This window comes from Urocitellus parryii, unplaced genomic scaffold, assembly GCF_045843805.1.
Source record: "Urocitellus parryii isolate mUroPar1 unplaced genomic scaffold, mUroPar1.hap1 Scaffold_61, whole genome shotgun sequence".
NCBI lineage: Eukaryota > Metazoa > Chordata > Mammalia > Rodentia > Sciuridae > Urocitellus > Urocitellus parryii.
The window spans coordinates 2,178,295-2,198,421 of NW_027554109.1; the positions used below are offsets into that span (position 1 = coordinate 2,178,295).

Below are 20,127 nucleotides of genomic sequence, written 5' to 3' on the forward strand. Positions count from 1 at the left end.
ATAGTCTTTTGAAATGTTTTTATGAAAAATTTATAGACATGTGTATATTTCTTGGTAAATTTTTTGTTCATATTTTTTAAGAGTCCATTGCCTCTGTACCCTTGTTGAATATTTATGGTATTATCACTCAAAATGTACTCGTTATTTTCATGTCCCTGTGTCATGGTAGACAAAAACCATATTTTGGACACTCTTTGAAAAAGCCAGGAATGTTTGTATATTTTTTACATTTCTCTTATTCTACTGACAGTGAAGGTAGCTGGTAAAAATTTCCTAAATACACAATACTATCTTATAAAGGACAAAAGGCTGTTAATGATACTTTTCTACCCTTTATTATATTACTATTCTTAATAATGTACTCCTCTTGGATACTGTGGTCTCTACAGGAATTTGGGTAATATTCTCATGGTAATTTTTTCTGTACATTTTTATTGAACTAATATATTCTTGGGATTTATGGTGACTTTGGACTTACTAATCAGCTACACGCCTGATGTACTTATTTTACCTTACATTCATGTTATGTATGCAAAATATATTTATCCCAGTGTATTCGGTATTTTTTAAAATTTTTGTTTATTTCAGCCATGATTCCTAATCATACCCAAGAATGTTCACCAGAAAAGTGCGTAAAACATATATTTCATGAAATGATAAGTAGAAAATATAGAAGTTGTGATCTTAACTATTTACCTCAAAAGAAAATATGGAAAACTACAAGTGAGAGTGAACACCAGAAATCATATAAAAAATCAGTCCTTGTTCACCACCAGAGAATGTATACTGGAGAAAAGCTCTACAAATATAAAGAATGTTGCAAAGCTCTTAGTAAAAAAAAAGTTCGTATTTACCAGAGAGGAACACAACATCGACAGAAGCCGTACAAATGTAAAGATTGTGGCAAAGCTTTTCATCCAAAATCAGACCTTATTTCCCACAGCAGAAATCACACTGGAGAGAAGCCCTACAAATGTACAGAATGTGGCAAAGCTTTTGGTCAGAAATCAAACCTTATTCGACACAGGAAAACTCACACTGGAGAGAAGCCCTACAAATGTAAAGATTGTGACAAAGCTTTTGGTCAGAAATCAAACCTTATTCGCCACAGCAGAACTCACACTGGAGAGAAGCCGTACAAATGTAAAGATTGTGGCCAAGCTTTTGGTCAGAAATCACACCTTGTTTGCCACAGCAGATCTCACACTGGAGAGAAGCCCTACAAATGTAAAGATTGTGGCAAAGCTTTTCATCGAAAAGCAGACCTTATTTCCCACAGGAGAACTCACACTGGAGAGAAGCCCTACAAATGTACAGATTGTGGCAAAGCTTTTCATCGAAAATCTGTCCTTATTTCCCACAGCAGAACTCACACTGGAGAGAAGCCCTACAAATGTAAAGAATGTTCCAAAGCTTTTTGTCAAAAATCACACCTTATTTGCCACAGGAGAACTCACAGTGGAGAGAAGCCCTACAAATGTACAGAATGTGGCAAAGCTTTTGGTCAAAAATCGTACCTTACTTGCCACATGAGCACTCACAATGGAGAGAAACCTTACAAATGTAAAGAATGTAGCAAAGCTTTCAGTCGAAAATCACTCCTAAATTGCCACAGCAGAACTCACACTGGAGAGAAGCCCTACAAATGTAAAGATTGTGGCAAAGCTTTTGGTCACAAATCACAGCTTATTTACCACAGAAGAACTCACACTGGAGAGAAGCCCTACAAATGTAAAGATTGTGGCAAAGCTTTTCATCGAAAATCTGTCCTTATTCCCCACAGAAGAACTCACACTGGAGAGAAGCCCTACAAATGTAAAGATTGTGGCAAAGCTTTTCATCGAAAATCAGACCTTATTTCCCACAGAAGAACTCACTGGAGAGAAGCCCTACAAATGTAAAGAATGTGGCCAAGCTTTTGGTCAAAAATCAAACCTTATTCGCCACAGGAAAACTCACACTGGAGAGAAGCCCTACAAATATAGAGATTGTGGCAAAGCTTTTGGTCAAAAATCAGACCTTATTTACCACAGAAGAACTCACACTGGAGAGAAGCCCTACAAATATAGAGATTGTGGCAAAGCTTTTGGTCAAAAATCAGACCTTATTTACCACAGAAGAACTCACACTGGAGAGAAGCCCTACAAATGTAAATAATGTGGCAAAGCTTTTGGTCAAAAATCAATCCTTATTCGCCACAGGAGAACTCACACTTGAGGGAAGCCCTACAAATGTAAAGATTTTGGCAAAGCTTTTGGTCAAAAATCACACCTTATTTGCCACAGAAGAGCTCACACTGGAGAGAAGCCCTACAAATGTAAAGATTGTTGCAAAGCTTTTGTTTGAAAATCAGATCTTATTTACCACAGGAGAACTAACACTGGAGAAAAGCCCTATAAATGTGCAGAATGTGGGAAAGCTTTTGGTCACACATCATACCTTATTTGCCACAGTAGAACTCACAGTGGAGAGAAGCCCTACAAATGTACAGAATGTGTCAAAGCTTTTGGTGACAAATCAAACCTTATTTGTAACAGCAGAAATCACAATGGAGAGAATTCCTACAAATGTAAACAATGTGGCAAAGCTTTTGGTCAAAAAATATACCTTATTTACCACAGAGAACTCACTAGAGAGAAGCCCTACAAATGTAGGGCTTCTGTTTTTTTACTCGTGTGATTACAGGAGGCTTAAAATGCAGCTACATGTGTTTGAGTCCTTTCACTGGTAAAAAAAAATAATACTATAATTTGTACTCTAATAGGAGACTCAAAATGGTGCTAGACAAACCTATTTTTTTAATCTGCCTCTTTATTCATGGTTTTCTAATGGTTTTGATCTAGTCAGTTCAGACCATTTCTGATTAATGGGTGTCATCAAGATGTGAATTCTATCTATAATCATTAGCAATGAGACAATTCTTCCCATTAAAAATAAAAACATTCTATAGAGTCTTTGCTGTATTCTAAGGAACCACTCTTGCTTTTGCTTTACTCGACAAAATAAATTCTACATATTTGAGTCCCAAAGTAAATGGCAATACATTAACCTAAGCACCATAAGGAATATAAGAAATACAAGATATCACCTTTGAATTATAAAAACAAATAAGAATCATAAATGCTAAGCCATTACCATCTAAACTATACCAGAGCTTTTAAAATGAAATCTTAGATTTTCCACTCACTCTCATAGTAAGATGCCTGAGACTCAAAGATCACTCACTAAAGGTCACTCAGTGAATGCATAGCAGTTCTTATTCTAAAGCTTTTAGAGAGCTTTTTGATAATACATTGCAAAGTCTCATTTGTCTTCTTCAGACACAGAGGTTGTTTTAGTCTGTTTTATAATCTTATAGAAAAATACCAGAAACATGCGAATGTATAAAAAGAGATAAATGCATAAAAACATTTTCTGAGAGGCTGGGTTTGTGGCTCAGTGATAGAGAGCTCACCTGTCACATGCAAAAAGCTGGGTTAAATTCTCAGCACCACATAAAAATGAACAAATAAATTAAATAAAGTTCTTTACAACTTATAAATAAATAAAAACAAATAAATTAAATAAAGTTCTTTTACAACTTATAAATAAATAAAAATATTTTTGAGTACATAGTTCTGAAGATTTAAGTGCACTTTACCAGAATCTTCTCAGCTCCTGTGACAGCTCGTTCACTTGCATTACACATGAGGTGGCATTATGATGAGGGCTCATTTGAGAGAGAGAGAGAACATAATGAGACAGGAAGTCAGAGAAATTCAGAAAAAAAGCCTTGCTCTTTTTTAACAATGGGCTTTAATAAAAACTATGTTGTGCCCCACAAAAGTTACATTAACCCTTTTCAAGAGCATCTCCCCCAATGATCTAACCAGAATTTACTAGATCTCATTTCTTTAAATTACTGTTTGAAGAATGAATGAATTTGAATGTGACAAAACTAATGGGCTTTGTATATCAAAATAAGGGAAAAGTCTGTGCAAAAACTCAATGGATATTTAGTAAACCATGCCTAGGTATAAAAAGAGAATGCTGGGCTTTCTGATTATTCTATACCAAGCCAAGAGTTTACTGGCTAAAATCTGTGGCCCTCAAAACCAGAGCAAATATTTATATAAAAGATGCAGTGGACATCAGTCTCAAGAGCTTCCTACTTAAAATATCTTCTTCCAAAGACTTTTTGATTCATAGTAATTCTCAGGAGTATTATATTTCTTTCAATTTCAATTTTTAGCTTTCTATATAGTTACTGCACCATCTCATGGCCAGATCAATGTTTTCTTGAACTTCTTCAGATATTAATCTATACACTATCTCAGATATGTTTGTTTCTTGTATGTCAGGGATCCTTCCTAGTGAATTCTGAGATGTGTGAGATGTTTATCAAGCATAGAAATTTGCTTATGAAAAATAGGCCATGTTTTATGTGGTAAGTAAAAGGAGAAAAGATGCAAAAGTCCTCACTTGTATGTGCTGATACTACACAAGGTTATTCCAATGATGTCTGGTTTGGGGTAGGGAAGCAACTTTTCGTATACATTATGACACAAAGTTCATCAAATATGGTTGTTACAAACTTTTTTGAGAACATCTAAATTTTTCTTAGTAATTTCTACATTGAAAAACTACTCTTACCTTTAAACAAAACTATCCATTGCAATTAATCTGAAATAGTTCTTTAATATTGCAAAACAGAAAATTGATGGCATTATTCACCGAATGCCAATATTTTCCAACAACACCTCACACCACAATATATGTACCTTATATAGTTTAACACCTATAGGTGTTCTTAACACAATGGATAGATAATTAAATTAAAGAGTGAAATGAGGCTCAGAAACAACTAATTATAGTAAAAATTATTATTACCTTATTTCAAATACTAGTGCACCCTTTTGCTTTTTTTCCCAAAAGTTAATTCTTTTAATCTTTGGTATGATATTTCACTTTATTTAAATAACATGATAAATAGTGCTGTTTTTTCATATGTACTCTCTGATGCATCTCAAATATATTTGCATACTCCAAGACCTTAGCAGATTTCTATACAAATTATTCACTAGAGAAACAGTAGTTACTTCTGAAATCTATAATGCTCTTTTCAAATGAGGTCTTGCAGTTTTTTTAAAAAATTATCTGAAATAATTATAATGAACTTATTTCTATTTAGCATATAGTAAGTGCCTGATAAATATTTGTGAAAAGGATGAAGAAATAATAAGAGCATTTATATAATCTGTATATTATGGTATGTGGTATTTCATGATTTTAGCTAAAACTTATTGAATATTAGAACAATCTTAGTATGTGAGTAAGATGTGGGTATTAAGAACCAATAATAAATAAAAACTGCATTCTGCATTGTTAGTAATTCACCAAAGAATTTTTTCAAAAACTGACATTCTGATGTGTGTTTTTGTCAACTATTATATTATGAATGAATGAAGCTCAGTAAATGAATAATTGGAACTACAAACTTGTGTAGGGTGCCTATCATTCATTGTTAAAAAACTTTTAGCCATATAAGATTTTAATACTGTATGTACCATTGTGATATAATGAAATTTTGATAAAATGTACATTAATAATGCTGAAGTCTTTCATTGAATCTTATATCAGTTTATGAAATAAACTTACTATATGTGATTTCCTCAATTCTAAGTGTCTTATGTTTTAAGAAACTGTATGGGCAATGAAAATTTAAGTTAACATACTAATATCAAGAGCAGAAGCACCACAGGAAAGATGAAAACAAAGAATTGGGAGATTCCACCATTATAGATGTAATTTTCTCATCATCTTTTCAATGTACCTAACCCACTATTGATACCAAAATTAATGAGCAAACTCTTCTCATGCTGATTGTGCATGATGGTACTATATAAAATGAAAACAAGCAAATATGTCAGAGATGCATTTTAAAACATTAGTTGAAAATACAATTGATTGATCAGTATCTCACTGTGTTTGACCCCAGCAAATGCCTTCTCAGTGTGCAAGATAAATGGGTAAAATTTAAAAAAAAAATCAAGTAAAATTTATGTTAAAGAATAGCAACTCTTTTTTCATAAGGAATATGTTAATGTCTTTTGAAACAACATGACAATAAACTGTGCCCCATCACATAAAGGAAAGCAACAATTTTGGTAAACTTCTTCATTTTATTCTTTGAATATGCCAAGTATTCTTTGGCAAATGAATTCTTATGCCAAGTATTTCTTTGGCAAAAAAATATCTGGTTTTCTCTAAATTGCTACTTATTCAATATAAATTTGTTGAGAAATTATTTCTGCATGTGCTGATAGTGAAATATAATGAGGAATGGAAGTCATTTAAAGCTCTATGAATTGCAATCCCCGAATGGTGGGAGGAAAATGTATACAATCATGAGAAACATATTGAGTACTATGAATTTGTTCCAGATATTTATTTCCCTTAGTATCCACTTTTCACATAAACTAGTGCTTTTAAATGAAGCTGAGTATTAAATATCAAAGAAAAGGCCATCAGAGTAATCAGAAGAAGAAATTTAAAAGAGAAACAATTAAATCATAAGCATCTGGTTGAAACAAGAACTGGCCAACTGTTGGATCTTAGCTTTTGACTTTACTAAATTTTCTCCTATTGTTTTTTGATTATGACTAAGAGGAAGGTACTTCTATTAAAAGCATGACCAGAACAATTTATGGCAATTTGTTTTTCTAAAACATGGATAAAATTGACTTGCTAACTCAGGATAGAATCTAATGAGTAAATCTTTTATGGTAAGAAAAAATAAGTATAACTACTCAACATGAATATTGGTCTTTTCAAGAAAAGAATATTAGGGTGAAAACCAATTTGGTAAGATAGTATTGAATATTTTATATCAAAGAAAAGGCAGAAATATTTAAAATAATTTTCATTGTTATATAAAGGACCCCAGCCCAGCACGGCGTCTTGATTTTTTGTTCCTTTCCCGTGGGCACTTTGAGATGAGATTTCTTTGCCTGTTTTGGTTGTTTGAGTCTCTCTTTGTTCACTACTTTTGTTTCTTTGTGATGCTAGGCTTGGAAAGAAACCCAGGGCCTTGGGCATTGGTCCACAAATGGTCTTGATTGCTGGGCAACACCCTCACCTTTTTTCCTTTGTCTCTTCCCTTCCCCAGAAAGTAAACCCAGGAAGGGCCTCTCTCTCCCTCGCCTGTGCACTGCACGTCAAGTCCTTCCCCTAGGCCCAAATTCATCCTGTTTGGGTTTTGTGCACAGACATGCATGTCAAAAAAAAAAAAAGTAGTGTCCAGGCCTAATGAGGTGATACATACATGTAATCCCAAATATCATAGAGGGTTAGGCAGAAGGATCACAACTTCGAGGCCAGCCTTGGTAACTAAGTGAGACCAGGTCCCAAAATATCAAAGAATTTTGTATATATATATGAGTGATAAAGCACTCCGAGTTCAACCCCCAGTGCCGTATAAAACAGTAGTTTCTAAAATTTCACCCAAATCAGCAGCCTACACTCTATCTGCAACTATGTAAAGTTTTAAAAGGAAAATAAATTTAGCCATACCTACTACTAGTTTTCTAATTATATTGATTATAATCTTGAAATATATACATAGAAGACCCTTCACAATGTTTTAGATGTTCCCATTATTTTTTTCTAATTGCAATGAGAGAGGGAGGAAAAACAAAATAACTTTTGGGGCCACTTCTTTTTCTTCAGGCCTAATGAATCAAATTAATATTTGATTTAGTGTTTAGTGTTTAATTGATTATCATTTATGATATGTGTTCTGTGATTTCTTGCTTAATCTACATTGGACAATTTATTACTTTTGAGTATCAGCATCTGTACAGGTCACCACACCCCACTCTATTTTTTAATAGTTACAAGTCCCTGTGTTCATGCTTCCTGAGATAGTTATTCTCTTTTAAAAATAATTATGTGTTGCATTCTTTGTCTACAGAAAATTTATGAAGGTTAAAAACCCGTAAGATTTTCACAAATTTGATTTTAAGATACTTTTCATCACAAAACCCACACCAGAAGTAAGAATGATTTCTTTCTCTAATTTATTAGCCTTTCTGACATCCAATATCAGGACATGAATGCTGCTCATGGAGGGATGTTCTTACCATCAAGAACAATCAATACTACTTTCTTCTATCCCATTAAATTTTACAAAAAGTGCACATTTTACTGTATTTTATATACAGAACTTGCCTTTCCATCATTTGTGTTTAGTGCATTTTACTTTATTTTTTCATCACTTTGCTTTTCCTGTATTTTCTAATATTCATTTTTTTGTGGTGAGAAAAATAGACCACTACAATCTTTTAACTTTTGCTACATTCAATCACTTGACTACTCACTAGCTAATATTTCTATTAAACCATAATTTTATTTTATTTCTTTTAGATTTGCAATGCTTATCTTTTATTTTTATTGTATTTTAACTTATTTTATATTTTTTAATTTTTTTAAATTTTTTTTTATTGGTTGTTCATAATTTTAAACGTAGGACTGAGATATATTAACAAAACTAGTTTCAAGGTCTACTGCAGTATCCGCATAACTTTTTTGAGCTCTGCAGTGAGAGCCACTGTTTCTGTCCACAAACTCTGCTCTCTTTTTTTTTAAAAAAAATTCTTATATATTGAGTAACTCTTTGAAATGAGGCATGGAAAATAGCTTTTTAGATTTTTATTATTTATGAAAATCTATTTTTATTCATCAATGATGGACAATCTGCTTCATTTTAGAATACCAGGTTGAATACTATTTTTCCTTTAAATCTTGAGGTTTATCATCTATAATCCATCATTGAGGAGAAATACTTGGGTTTTATTCTTGCTTTGTTGAAGCTGACCATGGTTTTTCTTTTTAGGATATTTTCTTTGTTTTAAGCATAGCTTCTTGAGAAAATGTGGAGATATATTTAGCGTATTTAAATTTTATTTTCTTGATTATAGCATGCAATCAATTGGAATATTTCCAGACCTAATTTTCTTTTCAGTATATACATGTAGAAAAATGGATAAAATATGAAAAATATTTTTCATATTGCCCCTCCTTAGGGCACTGTTCAAACAGGACCAGGGCTGGGAAGTCCCCAGCATCAAGCAAGAGCCCATGGAGTGCCACCTGGGTCCCTTCATCGACTTGTCCTGCTGGTCATCCAGGATATTGGCAGAGGATTTGGCGTCGTGAACAGGTCGCTGGTCTCCTCCATGGGCTCTTGCTTGATGTTGTCTTTCCCGGTGATCTTGGCCAGCAGGTTGACTGGCGTCAGCAGCTACACCAAGGACCTGCAGTGGACAGTTGGGCCAGGAGTTCAGCTGGGCCCAGAGGGAGTCCCCCACAAGTGCACGGGCAGCAGGACTCTGCCAGCTGGGCCCCTTCCAGGCTCTGGCTGATTGTTGTGGAGCCAGCAAAGGACAGAGCTTCCATGACTGGGAACATCAGTCACACCCCCATCAGGGAGGCCACCAGTGTGACATAAGTTCTGGTCCTCACATCTTCACCCTAGTCTAGAAATTCCTCAAGCTGGGCACAGTGGCTTCTCAAGGGCTCTGGAGGCTGAGGCAGGAGGATGGCAAGTTGGAGGCCAGCCTCAGCAACTTAGCAAGGTTCTGAGCAACTCAGCGAGATCTTATCTCTATATAAAATGCAAAAGAGGGCTGGGGATGGGAATCAGTGGTAGGGCGCCTGCCTAGCACTTGCGAGGCCCTGGATTTGCTCCTCAGCCCCATGTTACAATAAATCAACAAAATCAAGGCCCCATGCGTCTCCAGCTAAGAGAGGTTAAAAGTCAGTGAAGCCACCACCCAGCCAAGGCTGCTTCAGCTGTATGCTCAGCTGGACCCCAGGGACATGTGGGGCTCGAGGAAATGGGTCACAGGGCCTCCAGGACTGTCAGGGACACCCTTCCTGGTCTGGAGAGCACACTGTCCTCGTGCATCTGGGCAGGAGACAAGGGCCAGGGTAGTGGTTGGGCTGGCAAGACTCCTACAGAGCGCAGGCTCTGGTTCTGTCCATCTTCTGTCCCAGAGGATGGTGGCAGAGTTAGTGACCTCCTGCAGAGGGAGTGTTAGCTGCAGGACAAGAGGGACCTCTCTCATCACTCTAAGTTTCACAAGCCACCTCAGACGCTCTGTAGTCTAAGCCACCGTGTCCTGGGACTTGTCACTCTGGAAGCACAGAGATAGCCTGAGCCCTAGGAAGTCTCCACTTGGGCCCAGGAGGCCACCACCTCACCTCAGAGTGGTCTTGGTGTCGATCGATCTCCCCCAGGTGGTTGAGCACCTCCTCACTGATATGGATCCCCTCCATCTGGGTTCAGATCTTAATGATCCTTCAGAGGAGAAAAAAAAACATGATCCACAGTGACTGGGCCTTAGGCACAGTGGCACAGGCTTGTAATCTCAGGAGGCTGAGGCAGGAGAATCTCAAGGTGGAGGCCAGCCTCTGCAACTTAGGGAGGCCCTGAGCAACACAGTGAGAAGCTGTCTCTAAAGAAAATTGAAAAATGGCTGGGGAGGGGTCTCAGGAGTTAAGTAACCCTGGCTTCAATCCCTAGTACCAAAAAAAAAGTGACAGGGCCCAAATGACCCCTTTATACAGTGCTTTAAAATGACACTGTACAACATCTTGTGCTGCTGGACTGGGGAGCAGGAGGCTGGTTGCACCCTCCAGGGGACCTGGGCCACCTACACGGCCAGTGTCCTTCTCAATGACTAAAGAGTACTTAGAGTCCCCCTCTGTCCATGCACCCTGGCCCCTGAGGCTCCAGCCTCCCTCCGCAGCCTGGGACGGAAAGGAGCCATTTTTATTTGCAAGGTGAATGTGATGGTCCAGTAAATTAGAAGGTGTCTCTCTCCAGAATCCGGCAGCCTGCCCAGCATCAGCAGGGCCATGTCATCTGCCATGGTGACACCTGTTGCCAGTCCCATGGGCACTGGGTGATAAGGGCTGGGGGATGAAATGGCGGGTGGAGCGGTCGAGATCACCTGGGACTGGCCTCGTCCACCATGGGGATTGTTCACTCTGGCAGCTTCCTGAACAAAGTCTCAAGGATCCATGGCTTCAATTAAAGCCATCAAAACACTCCAGGGGTGGAGGCACAGGGTCCAGGGACACCCAGTCCTCCCTGTGGCTTTTACAAGAGGTGCTGGGATAGCCATGTCCAAGCCCGCCCACCAGCTGTCCAGAGGGACAGAGACAGGGATCCAGGGAGGCCGGGCATGCTGGGGACTTTACACAGAAGAGGCCCTGTGAGACTATCAGGGTGGGGTCCAGATGACCAGGCCAGCACGCACCCCAGGAAGCAACCTCCTATGCAGGCTACCACTGCTGCAAGGTGCCCCAGCAAAGCCCTTCAGCTGGGCTCAGAGAACAGGCCTGTCATCCCAGCACTTGGGAGGCCAGGGCAGGAGGATCACAAGTTCAAAGTCAGCCTCAGCAGAAGTGAAGCCTTGAGTAGCTCAGTGAGACCCTGTCTCTAAATCAAAGGAAGAACAGGGCTGGGGACGGGTTTTGAGTTGAAGGCCTTGGTTCAGTCCCTGGTTGTTTTCAGGTCCCTGTTTTTTATTCTCTCCCTCAATCTTAACCAAAGGGTGTTAAAGGTGAGAACAGGCAAGACCCAGGGGAACAGAGGTTCTGGGACACTGGACAATGTCCTCATAACCAATTCACCCTGCAGATGAGGGGACAGAGCCTCTGGGTATCAGAGCTCCCCAGGATGGTGAGGGGCCAGAAGTGAAGGCGGGAGGGGATGGCGGCAGGGGCATACCAGCTTCATCTCCTGCGGGGGAGCAGAGCATGGTGCAGAGGATCATCCCGCAGTCCAGCAGGTCCAGGGGGATCCCGTGGGGAGAGGGGATGTCCTCAGTGCCCCAGTGAAGGCCAAGAGGAGCCCTGTCACCTATGCTTGTCTGAGACAAGACACTGGACACTGGGAACTGGGAAGAGGACACTGACAGCCACAGAGAGCTTTCCTAGACCCAGGGAAAGCAGAGCCAGGGACAGGTAATAAACTGACCCTCAGGTGGCTCCAGAGAACCCCTATTTTGTTGATTTTGTTTGGTGCGGGGATGCTCCACCACAGAGCTCCAGATCCAGCCCTTTTTAATTTTTGTTTAGAGACAGAATCTCACTGGCTTGCTTAGGGCCTTGCTGAGGCTGGGCTCCAACATGTGATCCTCCTTCCTCAGCCTCCTCAGCCTCCTCAGCCTCTGGAATTACAGGTGAGTGCCACTGCTCCTGGATGGACAATGATATCTTAAATATGAGGCCAAAAACACAAAAGAAACAGCAGATAAATTGCAATTCTTTGTTTTTTGTATGTGTATGTGATGCTGGATGTGGCACCCAGGTCCTTGAGCATGCTGGGCAAGCACTCTACCACTGAGCCACATACACCTCCAGCACAATCAACTGGAGTTTTAAATCAAAATTCAAAACTTGTTTATGTCAAAGACCCTGTTCAAAAACTAAAAAGACTACTCAAAGAATAAAAAATACTCACGAATCACACACATGGAAAAGGTCTAGTATCCACAATATATAAAGAGCTCTTACAATTCAATAATAAAAAGATAACATAATAAAAAAGGGTCAAGGATACAAACAGATATTTCTACAAAGATATACAAATAGCCAATATAACACAAAAAATGCAGTCTCACTGGCCCTTGGCAAATGCAAGTCAAGTGACAGGCCACCACACACCCACCAGGACATCTATGGTGGACAGTAACAAATGTCAAGTTGCACATGGAAAAATCATACCCTCAGACATTCCTGGTAGGACTGTGGCAATAAAGCCATCCTACTGGCAGTTCCTTGGAAGGTCAGAGGTGTCGTGTGACACAGCAGCTCCACCCCTCCACACAGATCCCAAAGAAAGAAACTGCAGTCCCCATACATCTGCGGCAGCATCACTCCCAAAGCCAAACCCTCCACTGGGCTGGGGCTAATGAGTGCACAGATCCATGAGCTGGTGAAGGCCCCATGCAGTGGGTGCTCCTCGGCCTCGGGGGATTCAAGGGCCTGGAGGACAAGGGTGAACCCTGTCAGTCACACCCCACACACAGCCACAGATGGCTAAGGTACAGAAAGCAGCCTCTCACTGCCTGAGGTCGGGGTGATGGACGGGATGCAGCAGCAGAGGGGCTGTGGATGGCTGAAGGGATCGGGGGTGGCAGTGTTGTAAAACTGACTGTGGTGGCAGACTTGCGATTTTGTGGACACACTAAACACTGCTTGAGTTTTCCAGGGTGTAGGACCTGCATCTCCAGAGGGCTGTTCAAAGCTCCACCTGGGACCTGAACACAGGCTCTCACTTGTACCAGGCCACACCATTGCCTACGGCCTGGCACCTATGGCCTGGAGCTGGCCTGGCACGGGAGATGCTGGGCTCCCTCCTTAGCCCCACGCAGAAGAAAATGAGGAGGCCAAGGCCGCCATCCAGACTCACCACCTAAGACTTTTTAAAAAGAGTGGATGCTTCCCCGCCTGTCATCTCAGCAGCTTGGGAGGCTGAGGCAGGAGGGTCATAGCTGGAGGCCAGCCTCAGCAAAAGCAAGGTTCTAAATAAGAAGCTCAGTGAGACTCTGTCTCTAAATGAATTGTGTGTGGGGGGGTTAGGGCTTTGAAGCCAGGTGCTGCTGGGGTGGACACTTGCTGGCTCTGGCCTGGGAAGGTTCCCCAAGTCAGGACAGCCCCACGGGCTCTCAGCAAGTCAAGACGTCCCACTGCCCCCGAGGTCCCACGTGGCAAGCCAAGAGAAGAAGCCCTCAGCCAACACTGTCCCTCCTCCCCCTGTCCCTCATGAGCCCCAGGTCAGATGTGGGTCTGTGGGGCAGGGAGCAGGAAGGTCCCCTTGGGAGCAGCCTGTGAGCAGCAGGTCAGGAGTCGCCCACAGTGTGCCCATGTCCCAGATACTCTTCAGCCCCCGCCTCAACCCCATCTTGCCCAGAGCCCCGGCTCCTGGCCCAGTCCAGCTTTGGTCACAGCCCAGCCTGCCTCTGAGCTGCACGCTCCCTGGACACCAGGTGACAGCCGCTGCTCCTGGGCCCAATGGGCAGCAGCCATGTCCCTCAGTGCTGCTCAACCATGTCCCTGGGACTAGGCCTGTTCTGGAGACCACGTGGCTCCATCCCCACAGGCAGGTTCTCGGGTCAGAGCCACCTTCCCATGGAGCTTTCTCTGGGGCTTAGGGTGGACAGAGCAGCACACTATGTAGACACCTGCTGGCCAGGCCAGGGACCCTGGGGGGGGCTCTGAGGAGGGCTCCCCAGCAGGGGGTGCCATGTATCCATGTGGAGCCCTCGGCCAGCCAGGCAGGACCCAAATAGGGGACCCAGCAAGGGGATCCAGTGATGGGGACCCAGTGAGGGGATCCAGTAAGGGGACCAAGAGAGGGGACTCCTATAGTATCAGGTGGTGGCTGCAGGGCCCCCGGCCCCCAATGCCACCCAGGGTGCCCTGAGCTCCCCCAGCAGCTGGCCAGGCTGACACCAGCTGCCCTCCCAGGCTGCTGGAGGCACTTTCACCCTGATCTTGTTCAGTCACGTCAGGGGACTTGGGGGGACCACACAATGCTGCCCATGAGCCTGGGTCATTCACTCAGATCCCAAGGACAAGGGAGCAGGCAGTGGCAAGGACCCATGGGTGGCCTGGTGCTATGGTCCCCTAGCTCCTGAGACACAGTATTTCTCCATCAGGAAGCACTGAATTTCCCACTGTCGACACTCAGCAGCCAGTCTGGGCAAATGGGGGGTCACTTCTGGCTCTAGCCATCCTGAGACACTTGGACCACAGGGTTCTTTTCTAATTCCTACCCAAGCATGCATTCTTGGGGACTCGTCCCCATGGCCCTCAGCTCCTGGGGTGGAAGAGGGCCACCTGCACTGAGAAGGCCCAGGCCCAGCTCCTGTTGAACCAGGAAGACAGAAAACCCTGAGGGCGCGACCTGCCCACTGCGGCCGCTGGGCCTGAGGTGAGGTGGGAGGCCTCCAGTGCAGGGGCCCAGGGAGGAATGTCCCCCAGCTGTGGCACAAATAGCAGAGCCACTGTGCTAAAGATGTGTCCACGCTATTCTGCACCAGACCCCCTGTCCCTACGGCTGGAGCAGCTATACTCAAAGGCAGGCTGAGGCCAGGCAGGGGCCAGAGGTCCCATTGTGTCTCCAGGAAGGTCTTACTGTCCTTACTGGTTTTGTTACTGTAGAGACCTGTGTTCTCCTCAGTGTTTAGAGCAGCTCAACTCACAGTAGCCAAGCTACAGAATCAGCCTAGTTGCCCCACAGCAGTTGGAGGGATAAAGAAACTGTGGTCCCTATACACAGTGGAATATTACTCAGCCATAAAGAAGAAAGAAATGATGGCATTTGAAGGTCAATGGATGGAGCTGGAGAGGATCATGGTGAGTAAGTAAGCCAATTCCAAAAACCAAAGCTGAGTGTCCTCTCTGACATGCAGATGCTGACTCACAATAGGGGAGAAGAGAATTACATTGGATGAGACAAAGGGAAGGGATGGGATGGACTGGGAGAGACAGGGGAATGAATGGATGACACTTTCCCATGTTCACTTCGGAACTCAACCAGGGACACCGCATAACAGGGCCAGCCACAGGAATGAAAATCACATCCAGTGTAAGTGACATGGCAGGATGCATGCTGCTGTCATGAGGAGCTAAGAAGAATAAATTCACAGACAAACCTGTGCTCCCACCTATGACAAAGGACAAGGTGCAATGTCATTCAGTGTCCTCATTGAAGATAAAGTGGGCTCTGCTGGCCTCTGGGAGCCAGTGTGAGGGAGCTGACACTCAGGTCACCAGAGCGGCCCCACCTCCTTAGGCCTTTGATCCCCACAGAAATTTCCAGCCTCAGAGACCCACGGAGATCCTGCCCATTAGGATCAGGGCAGCTGTGGCCTTCAGTCCTCCTGCTATCTCCTCCCAGGGGAAACATGCACTCCCTTTGTCCCATCCTGACTTGTGACATCACGGGTGGGGAGAGACCCGGGGAGCAGTGACAGCCGGTGGCACCTACCTGATTGGAAGATTCCAGAGCTCAGTGCAGGGAGGTGAAGCCCTCAATGTCCAGCATGTGCACCTCGTCCATGAACAGCACACTGGGGACCAGTTCGGACACGCCCTGGTCAATGTACTTGTTCACCACCTTGTTGATCTCACCTCAGACAGGGTCCCAGCCAGTGGGGGAAATGTCACCTGCTCTCTTCTCTATACCTCAATTCCCTCCAGACCCAACCCTGCAGCCTGGTTCTCCTAGTGGCTCTCTGATCCTAGGCTGGGTACTGGACCCATTTCAGGTTTGGTGTCATCATTCGAAAACAAGAATCATGCCAGGTGTGGTGGCACACACATATAACCCCAGAAGCCTGGGAGGTTAAGGCAAGAGAATCACAAATTGGAGGCCAGCCTCAGCAACTTAGTAAGGCCTTGAGCAACTCAGTTGAGACCCTGTCTCTGAATAAAATACAGAATAGGTCTGGGGACATGGTTCAGGGGTCAAGAGCCCGTGAGTTGAATCCCTGTACTCTCATCTAAAAAACAAGAAAACAGGCATCATCGCCCCCAAATGCCACAAAAAACCTTCCAAGGAGCTGTGTGGGGTGAAGTGTCCAGGAGCTGCCCCATCTAGCCCAAAGCCTGATGTCAAGATACCCAACTTGGGAGCCCCAGGGAGATGTGTTTTCAGATGCAAATTCTCCTCTGCTTCACTTAGTCAAGAAGCCCTTTTGAGGGCCCTGTGTGACAATGCTCAGGTTCATTAACTTTCCATCAAGTGCAGTTAGAATCCTCTCCCCAGAAAACCTGAGCAAGGAGGGTCAGAGCAGGCCCAGTCTCAGCCCCAGAACCATCAGCCCCTGCAGAATAGCAGACCCACCTCAGGTCCCAGCCCTCACCTTCCAAACCAGCACCCCCTGTCATCAGGATGGAGCTGTTCCCACAGAACCGAGATCTGAGGCCTGTCCTCGCCCAGAGCCATGAAGCAGGGCTGTCAAAACTGAGTTCAGAGACGGATCTGCTCTTGGCCACTCATGGAGGAGCTTAGGCTGCTGCAAAGCCTCAAGGCAACAGTGGATTCATGTTGAACTTATGTTTTCAGGGAGTAAAGTTGTAATGGGCCTGAGAAGGACATAAAATTGGGGAATAGCCGGGTGCAGTGGCACACGCCTGTCTTCCCAGCAGCCGGGGAGGCTGAGGCAGGAGGATCACAAGTTGGAGGCCAGCCTCAGCAACCTAGTAAGGGCCAAAGCAACTCAGCCAGGCCCTGTCTCTAAATAAAAAAATAAAAGTGTTGGGACAGGGCTCAGTGGTTGAGGGCCCCCGAGTTCAATCACTGGCATAAAAAAAAAAATAAGTCCACAAAGGAGCAAGGGAGACGCACTGCCTGGCATCAAACTGGGCACCTTTCTGGGACCCCAAAGGAAGCAGATGCTGACCTCAGCATGGCCAGAGCTCACAGTGTGGCCATGGGTTCTAAAGGGAGTGAAGATTCAGAGCCACACAGTGGGGGGTGCTCAGAGCTGGGAGCATGTCAGAGGCAGGGCCTCAACTCGGCTCTGGGCTCAGGCTTTGCCACGTGTCCTCCCTGTGATCTCTGTCTTCTTTGGCTTCATCAACTGGCCCATCATGGACAGGATGTCTTGTCCCCCCTTAGGAGAGAGGACTTTCTAAGGCAGCTACCAAAGCCCACCCTGCTGCCTCCTGTGGGTCCCTGATGTCACTCAACTTGGAAACCTGAGGTGAACAGGCTCAGCACAGCTCCCCTGGGAAGGATGAGGGCTTCTGAACTCAGAGGGATCCCCTTGAGGTTTCCCCTGACCTGCAAGAATCAAGCAGATTCTTGCATTGTGGCACCTGTGTTTAAAAATCCTGGCAATTTGGGAGGCTGAGACAGGAGGACCGCAAGTTGGAGGCCAGCCTCAGAAACTTAGTGAGGTCCTGAGCAACTTAGCAAGACCCTGTCTCTAAATAAAATATAAAAAGGGCTGCAGATGGGGCTCCATTCGGAAGCACCCCTGGGGTTTAAGCTTAAGTACAAAAAAAAAAAAGGAAACTCTGGCCAGGTAGGAAGAAACTCCAATCCCAAGAGTCTCTGGCATCTCCTGGGCAAAGCTCTAAGGGACAAAAAGCAAAACCAGATGCCCAGCAGAAAGCCTGTTCCTGGTGGGGAGGAGGAGGCCCCATTCAGGATGAAGAGCAAACCTGACTCTCTGAACAGCGGGGCCCAGAGCAGAGCCAGCTGGGACCTGGAGGACTCGGGGCTCAGGCTCTGCAGAGGCCAGAGCCTCTGTGAGGCTGTCTAAAGCCCTGTGAAGGCTCCCGCCAGGTACCCCCAGCCCGGGGTGGAGAGCAGCCCCCACCAGGCTGGCAGGCGGCCAGGGGCAGACAATGCCCAGAGATCAGCTGTGACGGCATCTGGACATTGGGACAAAGGGGCCAAAGCTCATGTCGTACTCATTGCTGAGCCTCCCAGAGGGCCTCCAGGAGGACAACATGGCCCTGGCCACTGGTTCTCTGGGCCTTGGGCATGTGCTGGACCAGCAGGGCCTGTCCCTGGGGCCTGTTGTGGGCCACATCCAGGTCATGCACCGTCCTGTCCTAGATGACCTCCTTCTTCTTGTGCATTTCACCCTTGGCAGGGCATTTCCTCCTGGGCCTCCAGGGTGAACTCTGTGGCCTAGGAGTCGCACCTGCCCTGCCTCTGCCAGCAGACCATGGAGCACCGGGACCACACAGAGCTCAGTGACAGAAAGGTCACCGCTGCCCACCGAGGGCCCCCAACAGCGCCCTCCTCCTGTGCCCCACAGCCTGGTGCCAAGCTGGATTCCTAGACCCACCCGGGCAACACCTGAGACTTTCTGGAAGATTCTCTCCCCTTTCTTTTCACTCCTGATAAAGGAGCATCCAGGGCACTCACTGGAGCCGGGGTCTGGGCTCTTTGAGGTGGTGATTTATGGGTGACACGAGGCCTGAGGCTCATCCATGCGCCAGGGAGTAGCAGCCACCCTGGGACGCCACAGGAGATAGAGGAGGAGCCACCTGGTACTGTCCACAGGCTCCGGATTTGGGGAGGGACACCAGGGAGATAAGGGAAGATTGAAGATGCTACCTGGTGCAGCGGGAAGGGACGAAGGCTGTCTGATCCCTGTCCCCCACAGGGTTTGGGTCTTTAACACTTTTCCTGCTGAAGTCACAAGCAGAGGAAAACAGAAAATCCAAGGTGACTTAGGTAAAGGGACAGCTGCTGACCTTTCCCCACCCACCCCTGCTGAGCAAAGTGACACCCTGGTCACCCAGGTCTCCCTCTGGCAGACCCTTAGGTGTGGCGTTGTCCCCAGGGAGCATACCTTCACAGCCCTGCTGTTGGCCTCCAGGGAGATGACGTTTCTGGCCTCCACTCGATTCTTCTGCAGACTTTCAAAAATGCTGGGGTTCACCTAAAACCAAACCAAACCAGACAAAGGGGGACTTAGACCACCGTGATGCATGTTCCAGTTCCTTCTGACCCCGAGGGAAGGCACCTTTTTGTAAGAGACCTGAAGGTCCAGGCACAGCGGTGCACACCTGTCATCCCAGGGACTTGGGAGGCTGTGGCAAGAGGATCGCCAAGTTGGAGGCCAGCCTCAGCAACTTATCAAGGGGAGACTCTCTCTCAAAAGTATACAAAGCAAAATAAAAAGGACAGGCTTCTGGCTCCCTGCTTAAGCACTACAGGTTCAGTTCACAGGACTAAACATGAGAGCGAGACAGACAGACTGACACCTGAGGTAGCTAGCGAACCTAGGAGTGGGTGGGTATGAGGGTATGTGGCAGGGCACAAGAGCCTGGACTGGGGGCTTAGCACACCAGGAGGTGAACCTGAGGGTGACCATGTCTGGGTCTTACTAAGTTGCTGAGGCTGGCCTTGAATTTGCAATCCTCCTACCTCAGCTTCCTGAGTCACTGGGATGTCAGGTGTGCACCAACACACCCAGCAATGTGTCCTCTTCATAGAAACTTTTCATTACCCATATTGAGATCAGCACCATGGTGGTGTGCACAATCTAAAGTGTTACAAATATAATTTTCACCATGGAATTTTAGCATGAACTTGGAAAAACA

General features: G+C 44.9%; 1 protein-coding gene and 1 pseudogene across 1 annotated transcript in view; one reads left to right on the forward strand and one right to left on the reverse strand.

The window, feature by feature from the left end:
• Positions 1-2,042, forward strand: part of LOC144252850 (uncharacterized) — a 28,762-nt gene extending 26,720 nt beyond the window's left edge. Inside the window, exon 3 of the mRNA XM_077794929.1 lies at positions 589-2,042. Coding sequence (XP_077651055.1) covers positions 589-1,901 — 1,313 coding nt within the window. The 3' untranslated portion in view covers positions 1,902-2,042. The remainder of the gene's footprint in view (positions 1-588) is intronic.
• Positions 2,043-8,540: 6,498 nt separating this feature from the next.
• LOC144249052 (ruvB-like 1) overlaps positions 8,541-20,127 on the reverse strand; it is an 89,679-nt pseudogene continuing 78,092 nt past the window's right edge.